The sequence below is a fragment of the Phalacrocorax carbo genome, chromosome 7 (assembly GCF_963921805.1).
Source record: "Phalacrocorax carbo chromosome 7, bPhaCar2.1, whole genome shotgun sequence".
NCBI classification, from domain to species: domain Eukaryota; kingdom Metazoa; phylum Chordata; class Aves; order Suliformes; family Phalacrocoracidae; genus Phalacrocorax; species Phalacrocorax carbo.
Window position 1 is genome coordinate 17829120 of NC_087519.1, and position 25531 is coordinate 17854650.

Below are 25531 nucleotides of genomic sequence, written 5' to 3' on the forward strand. Positions count from 1 at the left end.
GCAGTGCTGAGTGCGATTTGCTTTTATTTCATTTTTTGTAATTTATCTTGAGGTTACCAGCAGGTAATATTTCATTTTGATAAAATTTGAGACACAGTCACTTTCACCAGTATCTCTTCCCTTGCCATCAGTCACTCACCAACCACAAAAAATTCCTGCCATTTACTTACCTTAGCAGTCACGTGCAAACTGGTGATGGAGAGGGATATGGGAAAAAGATAAGGATGTGGGAACAGAGTTTCAAGGTTTGAGTATGCCTAAACGTGGTTAAAGGGACGGGCAAGGCTGAGCAACCTAAGGCACTGAAGTTTCATAACTGTTTTTTATGTTGTCTGATCTCACTGGCATAAAAGTTGTGAGGATCGTTGGATATTTGGGAATACAAGTGGGGTTTTTGAAGAGGATGGTGGGGTACCCTCTTCTCACAACAAATTTTGTAGGTAGAAGCCTATGAAATAAGCAATATACCTGTATATTTTCTGTGGGAGAGGAGCTTTATTTATACAATCTTCCTATGCTTTGTCAAACTTAATCTCCTTTCTGGCTTATTGGAGGTTGTTCCTTTCTGCTCCTTCCCTAGCACAGCCAGGAGCTGCTACAACTATACTTGGTAGAAATTGAAAAGTAGAATGGAAATACTGAAATACAACATTCAGATAATATTAAGAGCTTTCACAATTTGAATCTATTCAACGGTGCAAAGAAGCTCTGGTTCTAAAATGAGAAAATTATTTCCCATTCAGTTTCCTATATGTACTGACAGCTTAGTAGTATTAAACTGAGACACGGTTGTGTCATCTTTTTTTTTCTGCATTTCAGTTTGCATTTCATCTTTATTTCTTAGAATAAAATAATTAAGTAACCCTGTTTCACATTCATTCATACAAGAACACACCCCTTTTAGAAAACATCCCAGGTAATGGAATAGCTTTATTTTTGGCTGTAGTTTCAAATAAAGTTAGCTTTTAGTAAGAAGGAGGAGGGTATTTGACAGTGTGGTTAACATAGTGTTACAGTCTTGAATATTATTATCAATGTATGTTGCTTACATTTTATAATCTTGTGTCTGCTAGTAATCTGAATCTGAGAAATAGGACTACTCAGTCACTCAGCAATGGTTATTCAGGTCTATCATTGTTTTACTAAATTTTTAAATGTATTAAGTTTGAATATGTTTTGCTCTCTAGGAAGTAAAAAGCAAGAATTCCATTATGTGACATTCTGCTATACATGGTATTACAAATGCAAGATATATAGATGTCTTTCTCATATAAGTCCAAATTCTAAGAAAGCTTTTTTTGCGGTGGGAGAGGGAAGGGCTCACTCTGTTAACAGCTGTTTTCTGCTGACTTTAGATTGCACTACTGTCTTCAATCTCTGTATTTTTTTCCCCTGAATGAGAAGTTGGCTGATCGATTCTGTGTTACTAGAGATCCACTTAAGAATCCTTTGCTCATGGATAAGTAAATTGAAAGAATTTCAGTGAACTTTACTGAGTCTTCCTTGGTTAAGAATGTTTCTGCGTTCAGTCTTTTGAATTTAAAGCCTTCTTACCTGTAGATCACAGCAGGCAATTAACCTACTCTAGAATGACTTTTTTTTAACTTGAAAAATTAGAACTTTTTCTAGCTTTACTTCTTTTTTAGTCTATGCTTTTGCCCTACCATATAAAGTTGTCATTGGGTTCTTCTCTACAATATCAGTTGAAGCAGGTGGTATCACCCTGTGGATATCAACTCCACTGAAATGCTCTACATTATCATTCAAATCGGTTTCTTCCTCATTTCATTTTTTTGGTAGAGTTTTTTTGAAGAGGAATCTCCTGCTTCTTAGGTGTTCAATAAGACTTGACTGAGAAATTTAAGTATAAATACTTTAGTATAGGTGGTAGTAAGGTAGTGCTCCAATATTTTTCCTCTGTGTTGTTTGGGGGTTTTGGTTCCTTTAGAATTTGCTTTGGGATACTTGAATATAGTTTCAAAAAGAGCAGCAATCGTCCTCCCAGATGTGTTCATAAACTTTACTCCTTGCTATTGTTGCAATCTGTGACTGTCAATCTCAGAGCTTTACCTTTGTGTGAGAGAATTTTTTGTGTGTGATTTTTAAATGCTGAATAAAGGTACTTGTCTCCGAAGTGGAATAGCTTCCTCTAGGTTTTCATCTACAAGTTGAAGAAAATTTATGTATCCTCTGGTTGAAGGAAATTTGGGTATCCTCTGTTGGATTAAGGAGAGAAAATATCCTCTATGAAAGTAAGTTACCTGTGTGAATACTTCTCTTAAAAGCCCAAGGGTATCTAGAAATAAGCATCTAGTATTTAACAAATCATGGATGTAAGCAACTTCTTATGTGACTTTTAGCTCATACCTTGAAGGCATCAATGTGAAAATAGCCTGCTCTTGTCTCTTCCAGCAGTGAATATAAAACATCATGACACATATGTTGGTCTGAGGTAACAGAAAACTCCCCTGCTCTCTAGATGCTAAAAAAACCATGGAAGACTGACACAAGATTGCACTAAATGATGTTTATTTTGAATGTCAGTGCATATATACAGCTTCGTCCTAATCTCTAACTTCCGTTTTCAGACCTGGACAAAACGAATCCTGCATCTTTTGGGAGGAGTATGCTGGGTGCCTGTTTTGGATGTCTGACAGTTCATTAGCTCTCTTTTCAAAAGATAAGAGCAAATTGCCTGGAGATTATTATGTAGGTCATAAAAGAAAAAGTGTGTTTTAAAGTTGACTTCTGGTGTATTTTCTGTATTAGTTGCTATCTTGCAAACCTTCAAGAAATGTCATTATTTTCTCTATTACTTGGTCGAGAAAGGTAGTTAGCAAAGTATCCTGTAAATTACACTTATTTGCAAAGATTATGGCTTTGGCAGCTTACATTCATCAGCTAAAGTCTGAAAGCAATTCCTTTAAAGAGAAGTAAACATTTTTGAAAGATCTAATGGCATGTAGGATGCCCCCCAAAAAAGCATTGGGGATCCTTTTACAGGGCTATGGTTAAGGGTTGTAGAAGAATAGCATGGGAAAATATTAAGCTGTCATTTTGCTAGAGAGAGGCTGTTACTGCATGATTGAATTTGGCTAACTGTTGTCAGTGCCTGATAGAACACAGCAATGCAAACCATGACTTTGGTCTGCTTAGATGTTCAGGGCTTGTAGTCAGAACTTCAGAATTTTTAAATTACATTTTTCACAACCAGTTCCTAGTCTCTTCTTACCTTTCTGAATAGTGTCCTAATTTTAACGACAGTTACAGGTATCTCACCTGTGTGCCCTCCACAAAAAAACAATATTCAGAATCTGCAGCTGAGGCAGACTGCTCAGTATGGGACTGTAGTATGCCAGGGACTCAGCATGCCAGGACATTTTCCATAATTCTGGAAACATACAAAGAGCAAAAGAAACCGTTACATTATTTTAAGTATACATATTCTGTTTGTGTAGCCAGCAGTGCTTGCTTGTGTACCTGAAAGCACTGGGAAACCTAACTTCTGAATGATGTTGATGTTTATAGGGAGCAATGTCTTTTCTGTAGCTAAGATGCTTAGGGAGGTGTGGAGTTTATGTAGTTGTGGCATCAGGATCAGAATACCGATGCTGGTTAAATTTCGAACATGTTAAATCCTTTCTCACAACCAGCTTAAAAAAAATCAGTAGAAACTAACAACACATCCCATAAAGGCTGTCTTCCAGTCTAACAAGTAGACATAAACCCAAAGGGGAGGTATTTCAGCTTAATTAGACTTAATGCATGTAAACGAGAGAGAAGGCAAGGAATATCTCTTCTGTTTCTGTTCATCTGCCCCTAACATAAGTAGTTCTGTGATATATTGCTGCATATTAGATCTGAAAGCTCCAACTTTGGGGTTTTTTTGTGAAATTCAAAATGAAATTAAATATGTGTCAAAATGGCAGGTTTTTGCTGAAACATTTCTACTAGCTCTATTACAGACCTTACTACTTTCAGACTGGGGAAATGTTCAATTTCATTTTGAGCTAAGGTTTGGAAGACTTGCTTCTTTTTGTTATGTAAGATCAAACTGAAATAGACTATTCTATACTTGCATTATGGTATTAATAGTTTTGTTATTCACCAGATAGTTTTCAGCTATTATGCTGTAAAAAGCACAGTGAAGGAAGAGAGCACGCACACACACAAAACTAGCTTTTGAAAGCTAGTTGATAAATATTTAAGAGCACCTACCAGAGTATCTCCTCAATAGGAGATAAATAGGTTCATTTAGCCCCCTTTTTGAGGTTATAAAGCTCATACAGTGATTTTTTGACTCTTCATGTCCAGAGTTCTATCACTAACATTTCATGGAATTCTGTATTTAGGCCATGTTTCATCTCGGAAATGGTAGAAAGGATTTCTGCATTCTGTTTGAGAGAGCACTTTGTGCTATTTTGTCCAAATTATTTGTTAATTGTTATATTTCTTCTTTTGTTTATAACTTTCATTTCTCCAAATATCTCATTGACTCCTCCATAGTTAAAGGATCAACCTGTTCTCTTTGGTTACAGCATGTTTCATAAAAATTATACTAGTAGAAGACAAAAAGCCAGTCAACGCACATGCCATTTAACCTGGACAACACAACTCCTTTTCTTGGCAGTCTCTGCTTCTCAGTTTATTGATTTATGTGAGAGGAGTCCTATACCTGAAACCACTTACAATTTTGGCTTAGCAGAATTGGTTTGATAGAAGTTGCTTTCTTGAATTTAGTAGTTACTCAAGTTTGCTGCCGGTGTGCATTGTTGGGGCTCAGTATTTCTGGAAACAATGTTGTTTGTAACGCTGTCTTTCTGAGAAATGTTGACACAGGATGACTATTCCACAAAGGGCTAAATCCCCGTGTCTGCATCTTCTGTTCCACACAGAGCCATATTTTCGTGCAATTCATCTAATATAGCTTTCAACATTTTGGTGGGTTAAGAGGTTGGTGCTACAGAGTCTTTGTGTGTCTGAAGAATTACATTCATTTTGATCTTATGCTCTGCTTTCATTCTGAAGATCTCCAGCTGAGATGTTTTACAAGACTTCAAATCTTGTGCAACAAGCATTGTTTCCTTCTGACGCAGTTTTGAACTCTCAGGGATTTAAGAGTATGCTTATTTCAAGAATGTACAGGATCATAAAGGTGTCTTTGACTGTCATGGAGAAGAAGGCGTAGGAAGTATGGGAGGGTTTCTGTAAGAAGGCAATCCCTACTAAAGATGGGGTGGAATCTCAATAGATATAAAGGCAAGGTTTAGTTTTAGTATACTTTTTGTTTTGTGATTTTTAAATTTTATTTGTGTTTTAAAAACTTATTGCAGAGTATTCTTTTAATTGTGCTAATAAAGGCAGAACTTTGAGGTGCAGTAGCACAGAAACAGTGTTAAAAGAGTAATACTGAAAACAGCTTAACTCAGTGAAAGAATAAGAAAATTTAGATGTTCTCTCCTTAAGTAAGACTTATGGATGATAGTGTACAGAAGACTTGAGAACGCACAAGTATGTTTTGTGGAACCACAGTATGTCAAAGGTGTCTGTTATTAGGGAGGGAAAACACAATAAACAGTTATATAGCTAATGACCCAATTAATCTGGTAATTATTAAGCCATGATAAAAATAGAATACTAGAACCATGAAATCTTGCTTTTTTCATAAATCAGTATTAAATTAAAATTCGCTTTTGATTTACTGAGGGACCTACTTGGGAAAAACAACTGGCCACAAAGAAATGGCTCACAATGCCATCTGACTCTTGTGGGTATATATCTGAATTAATTTAGGCTTGCTTCCAGGCAAGTCTGACAGCTGCTTCACTCTTAGAGATTTGTGTCCTCTGTGATTAGTGAGTTAAGGTGTGGCAAGAAAATTGTATGCATAAGCTGCAGAAGAGTAATTTTACATAGTACATTATAGCTATGAGAGCATTACCATATGAACACGCTGACGAATCAGATTTTTGTCTTATAAAGATGAAAATACCCAGAAAAGTACTGTGTAAGAGAAGATTGATTCAGCCATTTGTGAAGAGCAAAGAATCATATTTCACACTGTTACAGATTCATGTGTTGTGTTTCCTGATTAGTGTAGTTCTTGCAGATACCAACCAAAAATCTGTCACTAAAGCTCCTTGCTTTTGTATTTAATACAGATTTCCTTCCCCTTTAGACCCCTATAAATGTTTGTGGCCAGGTGCTGTGGAGAGTTAAGATTGTCCCTGTTGTGGTTACTACTTTTTCACAGCCGTTTCCTGAAGAATATCTTAATTGTTGTCATATTCCAGCTGGAAACTGCATTAAGCACCTACACTGTCTTTCTGGTAGCATGTTTGGCCATGGAGGGTTTTAGATCTTGAAAGCCTGTTCCTGGTCACTTGCTAGGTATAGTTGAATAAATAAGTGTCCTATGAATTACCCAATTACTTGTTCTACAGGGCATCGGGAGGAAATTCCCTGAAAATGGTAAATTGCCTGAGGCTGACAAATGTTTGCTTGGGGGTGGAAGGGGTGGGCAGAGGAGAAGGGTTTGTTGTTGGTTTGTGGGTTCATTCCTGTTTGAGCTGAACCAGACTTTAGGAAAAGAAAAGGGAAAAAAACCCAAACCACAACTAACCCAAATAACACAACAAAAAAAGTCATAGTCTTGCTTTAAGAAATACCTGGTGGTGGTGAGGATACCACAATCATTGCTCAGTTATTACCTTCACTGTTAAAAATTTAAACTTGTATCTTTTCCGAATTTGTTTAGCTTTGCTGTCTCGTGATGTTTTTGGCTGATAGACATCTGCTCTTTAGTGATCTTTATGAAATATATAAAAATTCTGCATCACTGCATTTGAAACATTCTAGTTGTATCTTCACCTTCAAAAAGATCACAATAGGAACAATACTCTTAACTTTTGTATATTTAGCCTGGAAAAGGAGTCTGTGGAAAGACAGCCACTGTTACTGTGGACAGTAATCCCTGCCCTACGTAACGAATGTAATGCTGAATAGCAAACTGAGTTCAGCTACCCGTGTCTGTCAAGGGAAAAAATCTCAAACCACAACAAAGAAGTGATCATTGTGAGTGTTCAGCCTGGGACACCACTGCAGCTCAGTGTACTTGCAGAGTCAACTAACTTTGTTGTTTCACAGTAGCTGGCAATCAGTAAAAATTAAAGCAGTTGGTTTGACACCGTCTGGATAGGTTTTATAGAGTTACTGGTAGAGAAAGGAAAACAATAACTGAAAATTAAAAGCATTACTTGGCTTTACTCTGTGCTTTAGAGTGTGGGAGGAAGGAAGTGGGGGAAAAAATTGAATCCTTTTTTTCTCTTTATCCATGGAGGCCTAGGAAATGGGAGCAAATGGGGTTAATATGCCATGCAGTAAAGGAGGAAAAGCACAGTAATAGAGTTTAAAGTTATAAAAGTCTGCTGTGTAATAGCCTGCCCTCAAAAGCTATGGAAGAAAAGGAGCAGTGGTTTTCAATTGTGGGATGGACATAAGGAGGACACTGATGGTAAAGGTAAACATTGGAATAGTGGGATGAAGCTGTGGGATCTTTAGGAACAGATCAAAGAAACATCTGTCATGAGTGACAAAGGCACAGTGGAGTCTATCCTGAGGCATGTAAGTTGATGAGAGTCTTAAAGACACTTTAGATCCTAATTTACAATTTTGATGTAGATTTTATTATTTAGCATAAATAGTATCAAGTTATGCATTTGGATTAGTTATGTCTTTTGGTTCTAAATGGCTGTAATAAGCAATGAATGAAGTTTCTTATTGGTAGGAAATAGTCCTATTTCTGCCCTAGATCTTGTGTCTGCCTTGGTGTCCTTTACCTAGGTTTACATGTGGAAAGCAGAACACGAAAGATCTTAATCTCTTTTTATGCCACTGTTAACTAATTGATCTCTAGGGATTTACTTGCCTGTTTACTGCCATTTGAATGCTCTAAGTGGGTCTATATGACTTTGTATTTGAATGAGTCCTCTGTATCACCTTCTGTATGTGAGTTAGAGATTGGCCCTTCCAGTATTTTGCCATTGATGCTATTGATTCATTATTCCTCTGGCGGAGGGACTGGCCAAGAAGACAGAAAACTACTAACCAGATCAGCAAGAGCAAATCTGGCTCATTGTAAGCTATAAAATGACTAGAACTTGTTGACCCATTTAATATCTGCCTGGTTCCCGTGGCTGGCATTTCCAACTTCAAGTGAAGGTCACTTGAGGAGTATGCAGTTGCAGTGGCAGGAGTAAATATGCACCTATTATTTTTTCGGTACTGTTGGAAAAAGTAAAGCAAACAATACATTGATTTTAAAGCATGGAAGTTATTTTAGGCACTGGCAGTCACTGAAATATTCTTTCAAACTTGGATGCTACAGAATATTCTGTGCACAATAAGTGTTTTCACTTATGGTATATTAACTTTGATTTTGTTTTTCATCTGCTCTCTATGGTACTTTTTCTCAAGTACTTTTACTGGCTGTTCAGAATACTAACTGAGCCACATAATTGTCACAAGTACAACAGCTATGCAATTGCTGTAGAAGGGTTGTAGTAGTTTTGAAATGTTGCCAGCATGCTAAATCAGTGTTCCTTTTCACCAGCTGTGGGGAAAAAAAAAATAATCCAGTGATTGGAAGAGATGCATGCTTTTTTTTAATTATACCTTTGCTATAAAAATGTTTCAGCTTTAATTCAAATGTTTCTTTTATTTTGCTTAGTAAAGAGAAATACTTTATTTATAATAATACTCTATTTTAAACATTTCGGGTTTTTTACAAGGCAACATGGCTGTATGCACTTACTTCATCAGCGCAAGGTGAAATACCCAGATATAATCACTGCTTTTCTCACATCTAACAATGTTTCAAATGCATAGAGTATCTGACACAGGATAAAATTATTTATTTCATACTAGAGTTTCCACTGATATTTTTTTTTTTTAAGCACACAACCCTAAGTTGTAGATTTCAATTACTGAAAGCAATTAAACTTCTGTAATTTTGTTTTTGTTCGGTTTTTTGTTTTGTTTTATATCAGAATTCTGTTTCATAGTATCCTTCTTGTGATATCTGTAGCTTGGAGTTCACTGTGAATGCAGTAATCTGTCTTCTCAAGAAACTGGAAAACTTGAAATATCAATATTTCTGAGGAAATCCTTAACACCAAATGTATTGTGAGAAGTGGGGAAGGGAAGGTGTTTGGTTCTGTAATTGTTCCTTCTGCAAACTGGTTTAAAAAATTATTGTGAGCTGAACAGACAATTGAGACCGTATCCATCGATAGCAGTTGACAGTGTTTATTATCAAATGGCCAAAAATATTTCCCATCCTTTCTGTCCCTAAAATAAGAGATCATATTATGATACATGTCTTTTCACAGGACCTGTTGTTCAGTGTGTGCGCGCTCAATATCATCTCCACCATTGTCTGTGCTTTGGCAACAGCAATGTGTTGCATGCAAATGGTTTCTTCCGATCTTCTGCAAATGGTGAGTATGTTTCAGTGATAACATAGGATATTGTCCAACATTACATGTTGTCCTTACATGTTTACACTTATTTGTACCTACTGTTTGCTTATAAAATTAAGCCTATTTGTGTGTCTTTTGTGTAGTATTAGAACATGTGTATACAGGTGTATTATTTTATCTGCGTACATCTATGTAAATATAGCGCACAGATGTATGCAGTATGAATAGCTGCTGTGTTTAAAATGCTTACATATTAGAGAGTTATAATCAGGATTTTGCCATTTGGAGTATGTTATTTCTGTTAATGAGGTTATTAACCTCTGTTTTGTATGCACATTAAATTTTCTGTCATTACAAGTTCATTATCTTCAGTTCCCACACTATTCAGAGCAATTACTTAGCTTTGAGATACTATTTTTCACTACTTTTCTAGTATGAGAAGTATGAGTTCAAAACTGGAACTTTTTACAGCCCTGTGCCAGTAACAGTGTTTTCATAAGGTTCAGCTTCATAGTAGCACTTCTGTTTAAAACAAGATGGGAAAAGGATCATCTTTCCTATCACAAATGAGTGCTGTGATTCTCCAGGTTTCAATGTACTGTTGAAACAAAAAAAGAGAAATTTAAAATCCTTTGTATTTTGCAGGCCAGGTATACTGTTTTGAATTCAGCTCTATTACTGGCTAATCTAGGAAAACATCCTCTATTTAGTAAGAGAGGGCAAGTGCACACAGCTAATACCAGTCATTTGTAAATCTCTGGTATTTTCTAAGTTCACATAGATAAAATAGTGGCCCAGCAACTTAGCTGCAAACCATTTATGCAACAGAGGAATGTTGTATAACCTGCCATGCAGGCATGTGGCTGATTTAAAAATAAATAAATAAATAAATAAGAAGACACTAGCTGCCATGGATATTGGTTTGAGTTCAAGTGCATGAATTACAGAGATAAGGCTGTCCTTTCTAGACAAGTGTTCCAGTCACTGGGTTGCAAACTTATTTAAAGGGTATCTTCAATCTGTGATATGGTTTTTACTTCATGTAGTAACGATAATGAGTTAGGCACGTGTGTCTACAAAATGCCTACAAGTGGTACATAAATGCATTTTTTTGATATAGTCCTCTGTGTACGTGTATTGTGCGTGCTTGTAGAGGCTTGTAAACGGTGCTTATTAAAAAACTTTGGACGTCAAACAGAATTGACAAAAATAATGATTTCAGCTGATGACATGTTGTATTTTAAATGTTAAAGGATTTTTATCATATTGCAGGTATTAATTCTTTTCATACCTTCTTCCCCTCCCCCCACCCCCTGCCCAATGATATTTCCTACAAGAATGCCCATTGACTAAAGGGTTTTTTTCACCTTGCAGTGATGACAGGGAGATGAAGTAATCATCACACCTGGAAAGATCTGTCTGTCTAGTGTAACAATGGTAGCAGTGATCCTGAAGTGTAACCTTTTATATATATTCCAGGAATCTTACCTATGCTTAATTTTAAGGTATTTAGCAGTGTAAGAGGAGTAAAAATATATAGATGACAAGGAACCAAGAATGATATTGAAGTGCTTCTGACAGGCATGTGCAAGAGGCAGTAATCTCAATAGGAAGTCAAATACCTTAAAAGCACAAAATTTTTCTCTCTGCGCTTCATTCTGCACTTCTTCCCTAAAATTCTTTCTTTACCACATGGCAAGGGTGCCATTATGTAAATTTCTTTTTGCTTCCTATGCTTTGTGCTTCCAGCTTTGTTGTCTTGGTGTCTTCCTGCTTGGTTGTCCTTTCTCCCACCCTTTCAGCTTCATTGACAAAAATTTTCTTACCTCTCCACAGATGAAGGAAATTATATCTTTCTGTTGAACCCCAGTCTTTTCTTGTTTATCCTCAAGTTTTTCCCTTTACTGTTTCAGGTTGCTGAGCCAGATTCCTACCAGGCCTAAGTGAGCGTAACTTCCCTGGTGCTATGCTGACTTAGACCAGCTGAACTCTGACCTGAAGATTTCTTTTTTCTTCCACTGTTTTCAGTCTATTGTCCTGTGATCTGCAATTCCCTTTTGCTCTTCTGCACCCAGAAAACTGATTTACTCCCTTTTTTCTTGCCTTTTAATGCTTGATTTGTGATTTTTCCTTTTTCTTTTCACTGAGGTATGCATCTTCTCTTAGCAGGGTTGCACCATGCTGGAAGCGTAAAATAGCAGCATCAAGAGATACTACCCCTTTTAGATGAAAAGACTTTAATTGTTGTGCTAATTCTTTTACTCTGTTCTTCAAATATTCAAGAGCTACATAGGCTGTCCTGTAGGAAACAGAGGCAAAAAAATATAATTCCTAGTTAGCAAAAGCATTATGCAATAGGGAACATCCTGCTTGGATATCATTAGGTTATCATTAGGTCATCACTTTTGTGATTCGTGTGCTGTGTTAGTGTTCTTGTCTCAGAAATTAATCAGTTAGAATGGTGAATTTTTGCAAATATAAAATACTTTCAGGTTTTCTTCTGGCATGAAGCTGTTCTGTGTGCTTCAGGTATTTATTGCCTAGCAACATAGAGCTGGTATATAATATGGACTCAAGAAAATCTCCATCAATGTATTGTGAGTCTCTGCTCTCTTCCTAACTTTTGCATACAGTGAGTATCTGATTCAAGCAAGCAAACTGACAGTATTTCATTGGAAACTGCTACCTGTTGATGTACTGAGCTCTTAGTAAAAATGCCCTGAAAAATATAAACACAAGCTGTCTGGTAGTAAGCGCAGATTAAATTTTCCAATGAAATTAAAGGGTGTTTTTTGATTAAAAATAATTGCACCAAACAAACATTTGGTTTCAAGTGGTAAGGGAAAAAATGCTGTTAATATTGCAAACTATTTTTATTGCATTATACTTTAGTTTCCGCTAGCTTTTACTTATATATGGCACACAAAAACATATTTTCCTAGGTTGTTCCTTCTTTGAGTTGGCTGTTCCAGAAAGTACCCCACATTTTTCACCTCACTTTAACATTTCTCACCCTTTTAAATATACACAGTTGCTCAGGAAGGAAAAAGGTATCTACCAATTTTACTAAAGCTGCAAGAGTTAAGTGATCCCATAGTTAAAAATTGAAATAGCATTTGTTATGTGTTTCACTACTTCAGTAGTTTAGTTTAAGGTTGCACTCCATTACAGGGCTTCCCAGAATTGTTCTTTCTGTGTAACTACCCCTCCAGCAGATAAATGTGAATCAAATCAGATTATGTCAATGTTCTGTAATGTGAAGAAACATCTCTTAATAACCAAGCTGTCACTTCTATGATATTTCATTTGTTGCCTAAGGCAGTTTCAGTTCATATCTTGTCTGACGAATGGCTACTGTAAAAAATTCACACTGTTTTCTTCAAAAGGTAGCTGCCTGAATTAAACAAAGAAATACAAGAAATTATGCCCACTGTGGCCAAGGTAAAGCATGAAGTACACCTATTCCAGTCCTTTTTCCACTCCAAAGTTGTTTATGCAGTACTTACCGTAGAAGTACTGGCACTAATATCATTCAGTGTATTCTGATTTTATCACCATCACTACTAGTAACTGTGTTTTATGTTATCTAAACCAATCTCCTTTTTTGTAAAGGAAATAAGGTAATGATGACACACGCAAGCTGTAACATATAATTACTGTTTTCATCAGCCGTAATGGTAATTCAGCGTGTCATTAACTTAATAGGCTGAATTAATATTTCTACTCAAACACCTCAAATAAAGCACCTCTGTATGAGGATTATGTCTTGCTGGCATTGTTTAACCCCTTATCCCTGTGAAATAGGACTAAAAAGACCCCTTCAGGATAAAGCTTCAAATTAAGTGAGAATGATCTTAAGTTATTACACAACTTTTATTTAACTTAATTATATCAGAACCTAAATATTACTTTTTTTTTTTTGGCATAAAGCTCACTTAAAGATTTTGTAAAGCCCAGGTGACAGCCTTTTTAGAAATATCTGTTGCAAATGACATGCGTCCATAGAAACATCCTAAATGTAAATATGGTTGCAATAATATTCCCCTCAACCCCACCACAAATAAAAAGGTAAAAGAGAAACCTCTGGTGTGGAAACCTTTTGACATTTTAAGAAAATGTACCATTTTCCTTTTCAAATTTTATTGGTAGAGTAAGAATATTTAATATTTAAGACTTTAAAATACGGTCAGTATTTCAAGAAAGATGTGTCACAGACTAGTCCCTCTGAGACAGAACTAATGGTTTGTGATGCTTATAGGTACAGCAACTGGAAACAACAGAGCCGAAAAATTTGAATCTATGTTTTCTATATCAAAGTGTCTTCTGTGTTGCAATTGCAAATGTGTTGCAAAGACCAGGGACAAATTCAAAGAGTCAGCCATGATCGTGCTGTTCTTGCAGACAGTTAATATCTACGTTTTCCCACCAGGAGATACTGATTCCAGTGTTTCAGAAAAGAAAAAAAAGCAACTTGTCCAGGAGGAGGACAGTTAACTGAAGACAGAATTATAGACCCAAGTACATTGCAGAGAGCTTTTACTGTAGATAACACACCAATATTTAATTACATGCAATTAGAAATTTTTATTTCCCATTCCTAAGAATTAGCAGATTTTAATAAATGACGTAGAGACTGAAATGAGGATAACAAACCCTGGTGTCTCCAAAGGACTCATTTCAAAGTTATGCAGTAAATTTATTAAATGTGATATGGAGGCAGAGGTAATTACATGCAGATATGGGAAATACTCTAGAGAAGAAGATTCCGTTAGAGCACTAGTCACATACTGTTGTATGGCAATTACTGGTTTAGATGTGTCATAGTTGCTAAGTGAATCCCAGAACTGTCATTCACATAGAGTCAGTAGTGCTGATCAGCTGCAGAATATGTAGAATAGAGGATGCCTCTGATTATTAGTGGGGATGTCCCATACCTGGAAATACTGATGAAGAGTTCTTAGATGTCAAGTAGAATGACTTTCCCCATGGTATCACACTAGGTAGCCGTTTCATAGAGAATTATATTTACAGTCTTTACCTGCTGTTCCTTCAGTTCCTAAATTCATACTCCTTTGTCAGCTTTAAATTCAATATACTCAAAATATTAGTAATATTAATTAATTTATTAACAATAATAAACTCCCATCATTCCAGTCACTTCAGTGACTAACTTTTAGATGACCTCTCAGTGAAGAGCTGGAAATCTGGTCTGACAATAAAAAAAGAGAGTGAGTTTTACAATCTTATTTGTGTTTTTCTAATGGTGTTTATTTCACCTTGAAGAGCTAAAAACTGAGAAGAATTCTGCTATTCTACAAAGCACTGCCTTCTTCACTAGGAAGTGACATTATGTGTGTCTTGCTACAGGTTCTAAGCCTGCTGAGAATGTCACTGGTGTCCAGCGCTACAGCACTGGCTGTGTCGAGTTCTCATTACTATGGCACAGAGATCCTTGAGCGTAACTTCATTTTCAGAAAACTTTTACTTCTTTTGCTCTCACTGGAAGTGGTGTGCTTCTAACATCTGAGTTTCTAATTCTCTGCTTGCTAACAATTTGCTGCTGATGCCATGGCTAACTTCTGTATTGAATTCAGGGTCACAAAGTGGGTACAAACCAGCAGCATTGTACAGCTTCCTTGTTTACCCTGCTGCAACTGGGTAGCATATTTTATTCTTCCCTCATAACTGCAAACCAAATAACAAATTAAGTAGTTCTTAGTATGAAATAAGATGAGGACTGTTTAAATCAGGCTGTTTAACTCTGTCAAAGTTAGGTGTGCCCAATTAAAACACACAAAATTCTGTGTGCACCGTGTGCACTGTGTTGCACATCCACCAATCTATGTGTAATGCCTGTTAGGTATCAGACATGTTCAATAGACTAAAGTAAGGCCATCTTTAGTCCAAGGATGGCAAAAAAAAAAAAAAAGCATGTGCATAGTAGTTTGAATGCAAACCAGTAAGGTTGGCTACTTCCTAAAAGAAGTGCATGAATTCTAGATTTGTATTTCATTGCCTGTTGGATTTCTGAAAACTCCCAGCATCCAGCAGCTCCAGGTGGTCAACAGAAATAGTTGGGTATTTGGGATTTCCAGAGCCAAGGGATATCTATTTATGCCTACTAGATACGTTCAAAATATCTATTGATATAGCTATAAAGTTATGCAAAGCTTTTAACCATGTTGACTATTTACAGTGTTTACCAATTATGCTATTTCCTGTTTAACCTTGTCTGCAACCATTTTGTGTCCATTGCTTCTGCAGTGGCCATTGGTTTAATCCCCAAAGCCTGGCTAAGTGACCTGCTTTGTGAGTTGTTCCATAGCGTGAGCTATAGCTTGTAAAAGCATATTGAATGCAACTTGATCTTGTTTATACTTGTGACCAAATGGTTCACCCCTGTGTTTGATTTGGCTGCTGTTGTTGCTTATCCTACTTGCCACGAAAGCTTTGAGACTGATTATATAGTTGCAACTGTCTTCTAATACCAAAAATGTGTGTTTTCTTATGAAAGCATTTGTCAGTGTTCCTCTGCCTAGTCCAGCTCTGTCAACTGTTTGCATTTTCTTACCATGTCTTTTTCTTACCTATGAACTTAGTATTAAGTCTTTGCTGAGCCCCTGCCAGCCTTCACCATTTGAGACTAACCCTTAAAGATTTTAAAAATACATTTTACTGTAGGAATAATAAATTCTTGCAGGCTAGTAGAGATTAGTAGGTAGGGTAGTACGGAATAAGATATGACTTAATTCCCACTTAATAGCTTTTCAATTGTTTTCTCAAGGATGTCTGTTCTTTGTGGTAATCCCTTATATTTGCTATTATTTAATTTCCTGCTAGTCTCCCTCTTACAGCCTTTTTCACTTTAATTTCTGTGCCTTCCAGCAGGATGATATCACACAGGTAAACTGTTGTTTGTAAACACACCCCGCCAAATATGTGCATCTTTCATGTCTGTTTTGCCACTCATTTTCAGTGTTGGTCACGCAGAGTTTGTTGCTATGATTTGTATTCACAGTAAAGGTTCTTGAATGGGATGCAAATTATTCTACTGTCAAACTGAACTGCATCTAAACATTAGGTCTTTTCCTTCTTCAACCACAGACTCTTCTACCCTGTGTAAAACCTTTCCCTTCTGTCACATCCCACAAAATGTATGCTGATAGTTCACTCACTGTTAAAGTGCTATGTGTTTAATTGCCTTGTTCTGAGGAGTGTTAAAAGAGTATTGCCCCCTATATATGGCTGAATGAAACAAGCTCCAGGGAACTCAAGAGCTGAAGGGATGGCGCTACATGTTCTCTGGTGCAAAGCAAAGCTGGGGTTCCATGGCAGTATATGGAAATAGTCTGGGAGAAGGTAAAGTTGTAAAAGAAAATTGTTTAATTTCCAGTCTGTAAAAATGACCGAAATTATCACCTCTACTAGGAATATTAGTGTCGTCCTGAGTTTGGTAGAATCAAGTAGGGTACAAAATGTAAGCCAGAGTGTACAGATATTTGTCTTTGTCATGACAGATTTTTATACAGTTTTTAGGTCACTAAGTTGAAGTTTGTCTCACTTCCTTTTTTCCAAAAAGATTCTTCAATATATTTGGGATGGTAGCAGACCAAATGATGAGTGCTGAGGGCAGAAGTTTGGAGTTTAACAGTTAATATTAATGTAATGTTACAGTTTGGGAAATGGCTATTGAAAGATGAGGTGAATTTAGACTGAATGACTGCAAAAATATAGTATTGTTCTGTAAGGCAAACCTGTAGAAATGTCTGATAGTACTGATGATAACAGCATCACCTCTCACATGAAAGAGAGTGCATAACAGCATCAGACATCTTATGTAACGAAGAGTAAATCAAGTAGATGCCGTGTCTCTTATTCCTGTACCATCTGTAGGCTACAGTGGCTGAAAGTCATTGATTGGATGTAAGATATAATGATATATTCTGCAGATGAGGTCTTTATTTAAATAGTTAACTTGTGAAAATACCTCTAGAGGGCTGATTAGTAAGCAACTAATAGTTCATTTTCTCAAACAATTGAAACTAGTCATTCTCGACCCTCTGTTGTGTTGCATTATTACAGCTTTGACCTTTGAAACAACACGGATAGAGTATATTTAGTAGAATTAAGATGTAACTCAACCTTTTAAATACCGAAGAGCAGTATAATCTCTATGGTAGTGCAAATTCAGCATAACTGCTGCACCAAGTTAAATTTAAAAAACACTGTGACATCAAAAGTTAAGGTAATTTACTTTCAATTTGCTGGATCTCCTAAGCATAAGCACGTTCCCTTTTATTTCAGTGCTGCTTAGGTCTTTATCATGGATTTAATAATGTAATGAGACAACAGTACAAAGACATATATTCTCTTCTTCCAGTATAAAAAAGAAATGTGCCTTCACCAGATTTTCTTAGCTCATTTGTTTTAAAAGGCAAGAGCTTAAAGACCAAGTCATCTACTGATCCAAGAAAAGTGATATGACAGGAGAAGCTTGCCTGGAGAAGAAAGAATTCTTCTGTGGTTTTGGATTGTCTTTTGATCCCCTTTTATCCATGGGGACCATCTAGAGCAAGGTCAAGGTGACTGGGTTCCATGTGATCTGCGTAGTGGTCCATATTTATGTTGAAGTAGTTTAAGCTGTTGCAAGAAGGCTTGCTAAGTTAGTGTTTCTGATATCGAAGATATCAGAATGGCTTCTTGGTACCGCTGCTATGTGAGAAAATGATTAGGTTCTCGTCACAAATGTTGACAGGCAGTAGTTCTTAGTATTATTACTTTGTATTATTCAGTGTGGTTATTTTCCTTTTGGTTTTGAGATATTTATATGGAATAAATGTTTTTCTTACTTTCATACCAGTATTTAAAACCTTTATACCACCTTTAAGGGTGCAGTGTTTGTATCATCAAACCACAAACTGCTATTAAGAATATTTTATTTTACAATAATAAAGAATAGTTATAAATGGCCCTTTTTCTGGAAGTGAAAAATAGGTGGGGTATTTGTAGTTGTCTTATTCAAAACTTAATTAATAGCTTGTTTCTGGTTTGTTTTGTTTGGGTTTTTTGGGGGGGAGTGGGGTTGGGGGATTTTTTTCTATAAGCACAAGGCATTTCAGATTGGAAACAAAACCATGCAAATAGTTATTTTAGTAGTTGTATCATCAGTTATTAAAATACAGGTGATTATGTAGTGCTATAATAAAATTGTATTACAAGGAGAAGTATTTCTTGAATAGCTGTTTAATTTTAAATGTCTATGCTCTGCATCCTGAGAGTGACAGACCTTGAGTCACAAGCCTCTCTGTCTTTAGTAAAACCTTGTGTTATATTTTGGCAGTTTTACTCACACGCCTCATTGACCCCAAGTGTTCTTATGCTTCCAGAAGTGTCTCTTTCATTTCAGTATGAATATTAATGAAATTGGGTATTGGTCAGGATTGCTAATACTGACCTTTTATTAAAATTTCTCTTCTTGGTGATAATGTTTCTACCATCTGAAGGAACTTGACCTGTTCATTTCAGTTTCTGCCACAGAGGCCACATTCTACCAATCCTGACTGCATGACTCCACATGGAACTATCCTGCATCAAACCTTGGCTTTTGATGAGTTCATACCACCAATACCGCCTCCACCCTACTACCCACCAGAATACACATGTACACCAGTAACAGAAGCACAGAGGTGATTCTTCTTCCCTGTAGTTACAGTCATTACATAGTTTGAGCTGCAGACTATGAAGCTTTTTCAAAGAATATGAAGCCAAGTAATGTCCTTCACTTACATTATGGGCTTCTTTTCCAGAGAGATTACATACCTTTTTTTGCAAACTTGTTAGGCTGCACCTAACAAGTGCAGAAATATTTGTGTTAAAGCACTGCTGTAATAGAGAAGCAATTGAACTTAACTACAACAAGGATAACAATATCTGAACTTAAAGCAGAGATCAGTTTATAGGTAATCCTTTCACAGTGGTTAATACACACTGGAAGTTGAATAGGAGATGTAATTTTCTAAGGAAATCATTGCAGTTAATGTGTATTATTGTGGAGTAGTGAAGGACATTAATGACTGCAAAACGAGCTGGCAGAGATGGCTGGCATCCAAAATGAAATATAATTTTTAAAGCTACCCTGTGAATGAGGGCTTTCTTTTGGTTGCCTAATAAATTTCTTCAGTATAATGCTTTGTAGTATATTGGCTTTGAATTCAGAGAACACTCTACATTGCTGTGATGTAGGTCATAGTTTACCAAATAAATCCAGTGCAATTTCTAAAAATAAGTTTGCTTGTTTGTGTCTTTAAACAGAGGTCTCCATTTGGACTTCCCTCATTCCCCATTCAGTGCTTTATACGAAGTGACCATTAACAGCCCAGGAATGCTGTATCCAACTGAGTTGCCCCCTCCTTATGAGGCAGTGATTGGAGAGATGCCTACCAGTCAGGTGAGGAAAGCCCAAGGAAATTCTTTACATAGTCTTCAAATTTTCATGATGCAACACAGTTTTAAATTTAATGATCTCAAATAACTTAATTGTTAATTGTACTTTGGGGGAACAACCGCTAGAAAATATTTATGTTCTTTAGGCATATTTTTCAGACAATTGTCTGTCTTTAAAAGGTTTTAACTAACCAATTTTCTTAACGTGTATTATCCTATCTTCTTGTCCATGGTTGGGCAAATGCTTATATAAGTAGTAATATTGCAGCTGTTATCATCTGTTAAAAAGGTAATATGATACTAGATTGTCAGTATCAAAACCCTCGAAGAATGGATTGGAATCACCAAAGCACTGTGTTTTTCCTTATTTGAAAAGGATAAGGATGTTTTAAAAATGAGATTACATTTCTTAATTTCTCTGGGTAATAAGGAAGCAGGTTTGTTTTCTTAAAAACACCTAGAGCTGTAAAATATTTTTTATTCCAACTACTGATGATAGTGGATTTGCCTCACTTTAATATACTACTTTTAGTTGGAGCTCAGTACAACAGTATAGGTTTAATAAGAAAAAAGGTAACTGTGTCTTGTGACATGTAATGCTAATAACTGCCTTATGTTTGTGTATATGTGTATATAGCATAGAGCTCATGGGCCATTCTGTTTTGCTCTGCGTGTGAATCTGAGCCAAGATAATCACGAATTCCCATTTTAAGGTAGAACATGTACTTGAAAATTCCTAACAAAAATCTCTGTAAATAACCTTAGATTAACAAAGTTTAAAATACACATTTACAGTCCCCCACTTATGTCAGAGTTCTGGAAAAGTACTTGGGAGCATCTGGTAATAGTATAGGTTCTTATAATGGCATGCTCTAGTCTTGACAGGATGCCTTGAACTCGGTGCCAAATTTATGCTTTAGTAGTTGTAAGATACAGCCTCTGTAAGGAGGCTCCTTTTGGGCACCAAAGTGCTAGAAACTGATTCCTGCCTCAGTGTTACATTAGCCGATAACCATACAGAGCAAAGATTTGAATGATAAAAGGAGAGGGACGTGTTCTTCCTATGAAAAGCAATGACTAGTTCTCATCTATTGCTTGTACTTTTGGCTCTTATAGGTTTTAATAGCTTCTGCTGTTATATGGCAGAAACAGTTACTCCTGAGGGTGCATAGCACCTTTATTCTGAACTTTGAGAAAGGATCCTGTATACTTCGGGCAAATATTTACATTTTGCTATCAATGTTGAGCTGACTTTCTGCCAACTCAGCTGAAGCTGGAATTATGGAATTATGGAATATATGTATCTGCCTGTACAGCCAAAGCTAATTTGAGCAAAGTTTTGCTTGTAGTGATTTGTGATAATTGAATCAGCTGTCACAAATGGAAAATACTTAAATTCGCTTTTAGAAACTGTGATTTCTTGCAGGCTTCAGTAAAAACCCAAGGAATCAAGCATTCCAGATATTGTTTCTCAGCTGTTAATAGCACACTGTGGAAATATGTGTGTTCAGGTTGCCAAATTGCCCCCACACTAGAGAGGGGGGAGTACTTTGCATTTCCCCAAAATAAAATATAACCTGCCACAATAATTAGGCCAAGCATTGCACTACCTTTAATTTATTTGGCTATAATAAAATGAATCAGTATAAGATACTTGAGTGAAGTTCTTTTCTGAACAGCAAAATTGGAGTTTCCAAGGCCATCTCCTTTCTAAAGTATTTTTATCCAATTTCCATCCTTTTCCTTTAAAGTTACTCAGGAACCTGCAGGCCCCGGAGGAGTTGATATTTTTTGGTGATTTTTTTTTTTCTCTATACTTAAGCACAAAATCACTTTGAGCATTCATGTAATTGAGATTGCACTTTGTATGAGCATTGACATCCAGCAGCACAATAGCACCAGCATATAATAAAAGTATAATTTAACAAGGCCTAATTTAAAGCAGCGAAGTCATGCTTTTGCAAGGAGAGCATGAGCTTCAATAAGCAGATGTATTGACTGTAACTTTTTTGGCATCTGGGGTCAGTATCAGTGCCTTACCTATTCATCTCTGGCCACCGGGGTTCCAGAAGTGTTTGTTGTAATCACAAGTGAAAATGAGAGGTGATTTTTAATTTCTAAATGGTGATAATTATATAGTTTCTTACCAGGAGTAAGCCTATATATGCCTGATAGTTGGTGGTTCAGAGAGCTCGTAGGAGCAGGATAACACCAGGTGCTGAATATCAGAAGTGAAGTACATTGGCAATGCTAACTAAAGCCTACACAGTGACTTTGTAGCCATATACTTATCTTGACAACAAAAGCCCTAACGGATTTTTTTGCAGTCAGTGTCCCAGTTGATCTGTAATTGGAGGAATGGAGCCAAAGTCAAAGACAGCTTTAGGTCTACAAGAGGAACAAAGTGGAGACCAAAATTCTTACATGATACATTTGCTCCCATTTAATATGCAGCAAGCTATAGCATGGTATGAACTGAAATAACTAGATTTATAAATCCCTCGAAGGCAGACTTTGCAATGGAAATCATGGCAGAGCTTTAGCTACAGAAGTGCTTCTGGAAACCATTGTGTAATAATGTCATAATTGTAAAACCTCTTACTGAGCATCAAGCAATAAGTTTTGTTTTTAAATGGATTGGGGTCCTTGGAATTTTATTAGATTGTATCAAATTAGACTAAATATTTCATGCATTTCATGGACAACAAATGTCAGTGCTAATTTAAGTGGTTGTGCCTAAGTAAAAATTGCTGTTGTCATCTGTACTGATTAGGAATTCCCATTTTATGACTATGAAAAAAAGTGTTTTTCACACTGCTTTCCATGCAAAGTATTGACTTGGATATAGGAAAGACAAGAACAAACAGATCAGGGTTCTGGATGAATTACACAAGTGACTGTTTTATAAGGTTTACTCACCTGTAGGCTGTGCAGACTTGTTAAAAGCATAGTTTATCTTTCCTTTTCCTATTGATAGCTTAGTGACTGGCTTTACCAGCTTTGTGTCTGAGGATGTGCAAGTCAATAAGGTTTTGTTACCCTAGGCTGTGCAGGAACTGGTATAAACCAAGTGCCATCCCTACGTGAACCAAAACTCAGCTGGCTAAAAATTGTCAGTGTTATCTCCTGCAATTAAAACCATGGTTCTCCTTGCCCCAAGCAAGAGGGTTAATAATTCCAAATGCATATAAAATACATTCAGCAATTACTGTGAATGGAAAAAGAACAAGGGAAGGAAAAGGAAAAATTAATGCATTGATTTGATAAGTTTAAATGGTTTGTTTTGCAAATTATGGCTAAATACTGGAAAAAAAAGTAGGAGGAGAAACCAAAATTCAAATTATATCCTTGATTTCTTTTGCATGCCCAAAATCTTGAAATCTCTGTTTCCCACTATTAAGGATGCCAGTTATCAATGAGGCCCATAAGAGATAAACATGATGAGTGCTTTTTTCTATGTGTCAGTTTTTGTATAGAGAGGAATATTCACAGTCTTCCATTGGGACTCAAGAAGCAATTTCTGTGTGTGTAAATTTGTCCCGTCTATTTGTCATATTGTTGGGATTTGGCTGTGAGGTTTGTTGGCTTTGTGGGTGTGTTTTGTTTTGTTTTTAATTTTCAGCAGTTGTAATTAGAGAAAAATGTAATGTAATATAGTCTGCAGTACCTAAGCAAGCATGCAGAAGTTAAGCTGAGAGGCAGTGTCCTTTGATTCACGTAATGATGAGTCACCTCTAAGAATGCTATCTTGTTTATGCAGCCCCGTGTCTTTAGGTATGTTGCTGCAGGGTTTTCAGCCTCTGTAGGAGCCTCTGAGACTGAGGCAGAGCCTGGGAAGGGATGCGATGTGTGGTGGATGAGCTTTTGTGTCCCTCTAAATTTCAAAAGGTGTGAAAGGCTGATACAAATTTAATTGCATGGAGCAGAGTGCTGAGAACAGTTCCCATCTATAGTTTCCCTGAGTAAATGACCCCTTACTCTAGGTGAGATGAAGGACTTCCAATATTAACACCTAACCACAAGGTAAAATAATATGTCTCCCGCTTGTGTTGGAATACACCTTGGGTCCATGGTGTGTTCTGTGCAAGCTCTGTTCCAACAAGATGTCAAAGCAGAGTACTGACAGCTGCTCTGTGCCTTGTGTCAAATAAGCTTAGTTGTCTTATTCCCAGGTCAAAAAATTCTGTCAGCACTATAATTGTTCCCTTTGGCAAACTAAAGAAAAAAAAAAAAAGGGGGGGGGGGGAGGAACATGAAGATTGAACTGTCATAATCTAGAAATGTTTGTGAAACTAAGATATGTAAATAAAATGTATGTATTTATTCTGCCTGTAAGATAGTGTATAACTTTGAGATGCAATATTTGATTTCAGGAATCGCTAAGTCAGCTTTTTTCACAAGCCTTAAGTTTGCTTTATATGCTGTACATCAGTGTTGTTATTTTAAATTTACTAGGTCAAAGCTCCAGATGGTTCTTTTTCAATAGTACAGGTTGGCCAAAACCTCTGCCTTGCATGTAACTCATTTTATAGGTATTAGGCCATTTTATAGGTACTAGATGATGTCACTATGGCTGCCAGGTGACTGGGAGAATGTAGAAGGTCAATAAATGTTTCAGCACAAATATTCAGCAGATATTTTCCTGTCAATGATTAAGAATTTGTGAAACCATGCAGATTTATAAAGAACCCCTAGATTTTTAAAAAGAAACAAACACCCTTAAAACATTTCTTCCAAAATGTAGTTAGTCTGAATTTTCTCCCATAGCAAAGAGCATTTGAGAACACTTGTTTTCCAGTTAGTTACCAGCAGTTCCACAGTTAGTTCCAAGGAATGGTCTGCAACTTAGAGTGACACCACTAATTTTGTGTTTTACCACAGATGCAATATTCTGCTTCAGTAAAGAGCCTTTAAGAAATTTCCAAGCAAATAGTTTTAAAGTATTAGTGGTTTCACTGTTGCTTCCTAGTCCTCTCTCTGTCTGTTGCTGAGTTGGAGTATTTCTGGTACTGTTCTTTGTTTAGAATTGTATCTGCTAACCCTTAGGCTTTAACCCTTAGAATTTAAAAAAGGAAATTTGTATCAGAAAAAGTTTCCTGATAACTTAATCATAGTAAGTTATGGATGGCTAGATAGATAGAAAAAAAAAGAATTAGTGAGCACAGTAAGCTATGCATATAGTATGTCTGCATTAGTCTACACTGGCATGTGTATGGGAAGCTCTTTCGTAAATAGCTTCAGAGTAATAGTGTCACATTCAATTTTTTAGAAGGCCAGATACATATTAAGCTCTTAACAAAAAGGTTTTCACAGAAGTGACTGATGGTTATTTCTAGACTGTCACTAACCTTAATAAGCTTTTACTAGTTAATTGTGGTCCTACAGACAGAAGCAGATACGATGCTTTCTGCTAAAGATTGTATCAATCTCATTCCCTTTGATTTTTCTTTTTATATTTTTCTCATTTATTGTTACTAGCTATTTATTAGAATGACTTTTTTAATAATAATGAGCCCAAAGAGCTGCTAAAAATCTAATGAAATTGGCAACAAGGTCCAATCCAAAGTCTAAAAATCAGTAGAAAGATTTCCTAAATCTCAAGTGTTAAT

General features: G+C 36.4%; 1 protein-coding gene across 2 annotated transcripts in view; it reads left to right on the forward strand.

Annotated features, from left to right (window-relative positions):
- The window catches only part of ENTREP2 (endosomal transmembrane epsin interactor 2), a 144160-nt gene that overhangs the window by 106849 nt on the left and 11780 nt on the right, over positions 1–25531 (forward strand). For both annotated transcript variants that reach the window (XM_064456591.1, XM_064456592.1), the window contains exons 5-7: positions 9390–9497; positions 19005–19165; positions 19791–19926. In XM_064456591.1, the coding sequence (XP_064312661.1) occupies positions 9390–9497; positions 19005–19165; positions 19791–19926 (405 nt within the window). The remainder of the gene's footprint in view (positions 1–9389; positions 9498–19004; positions 19166–19790; positions 19927–25531) is intronic.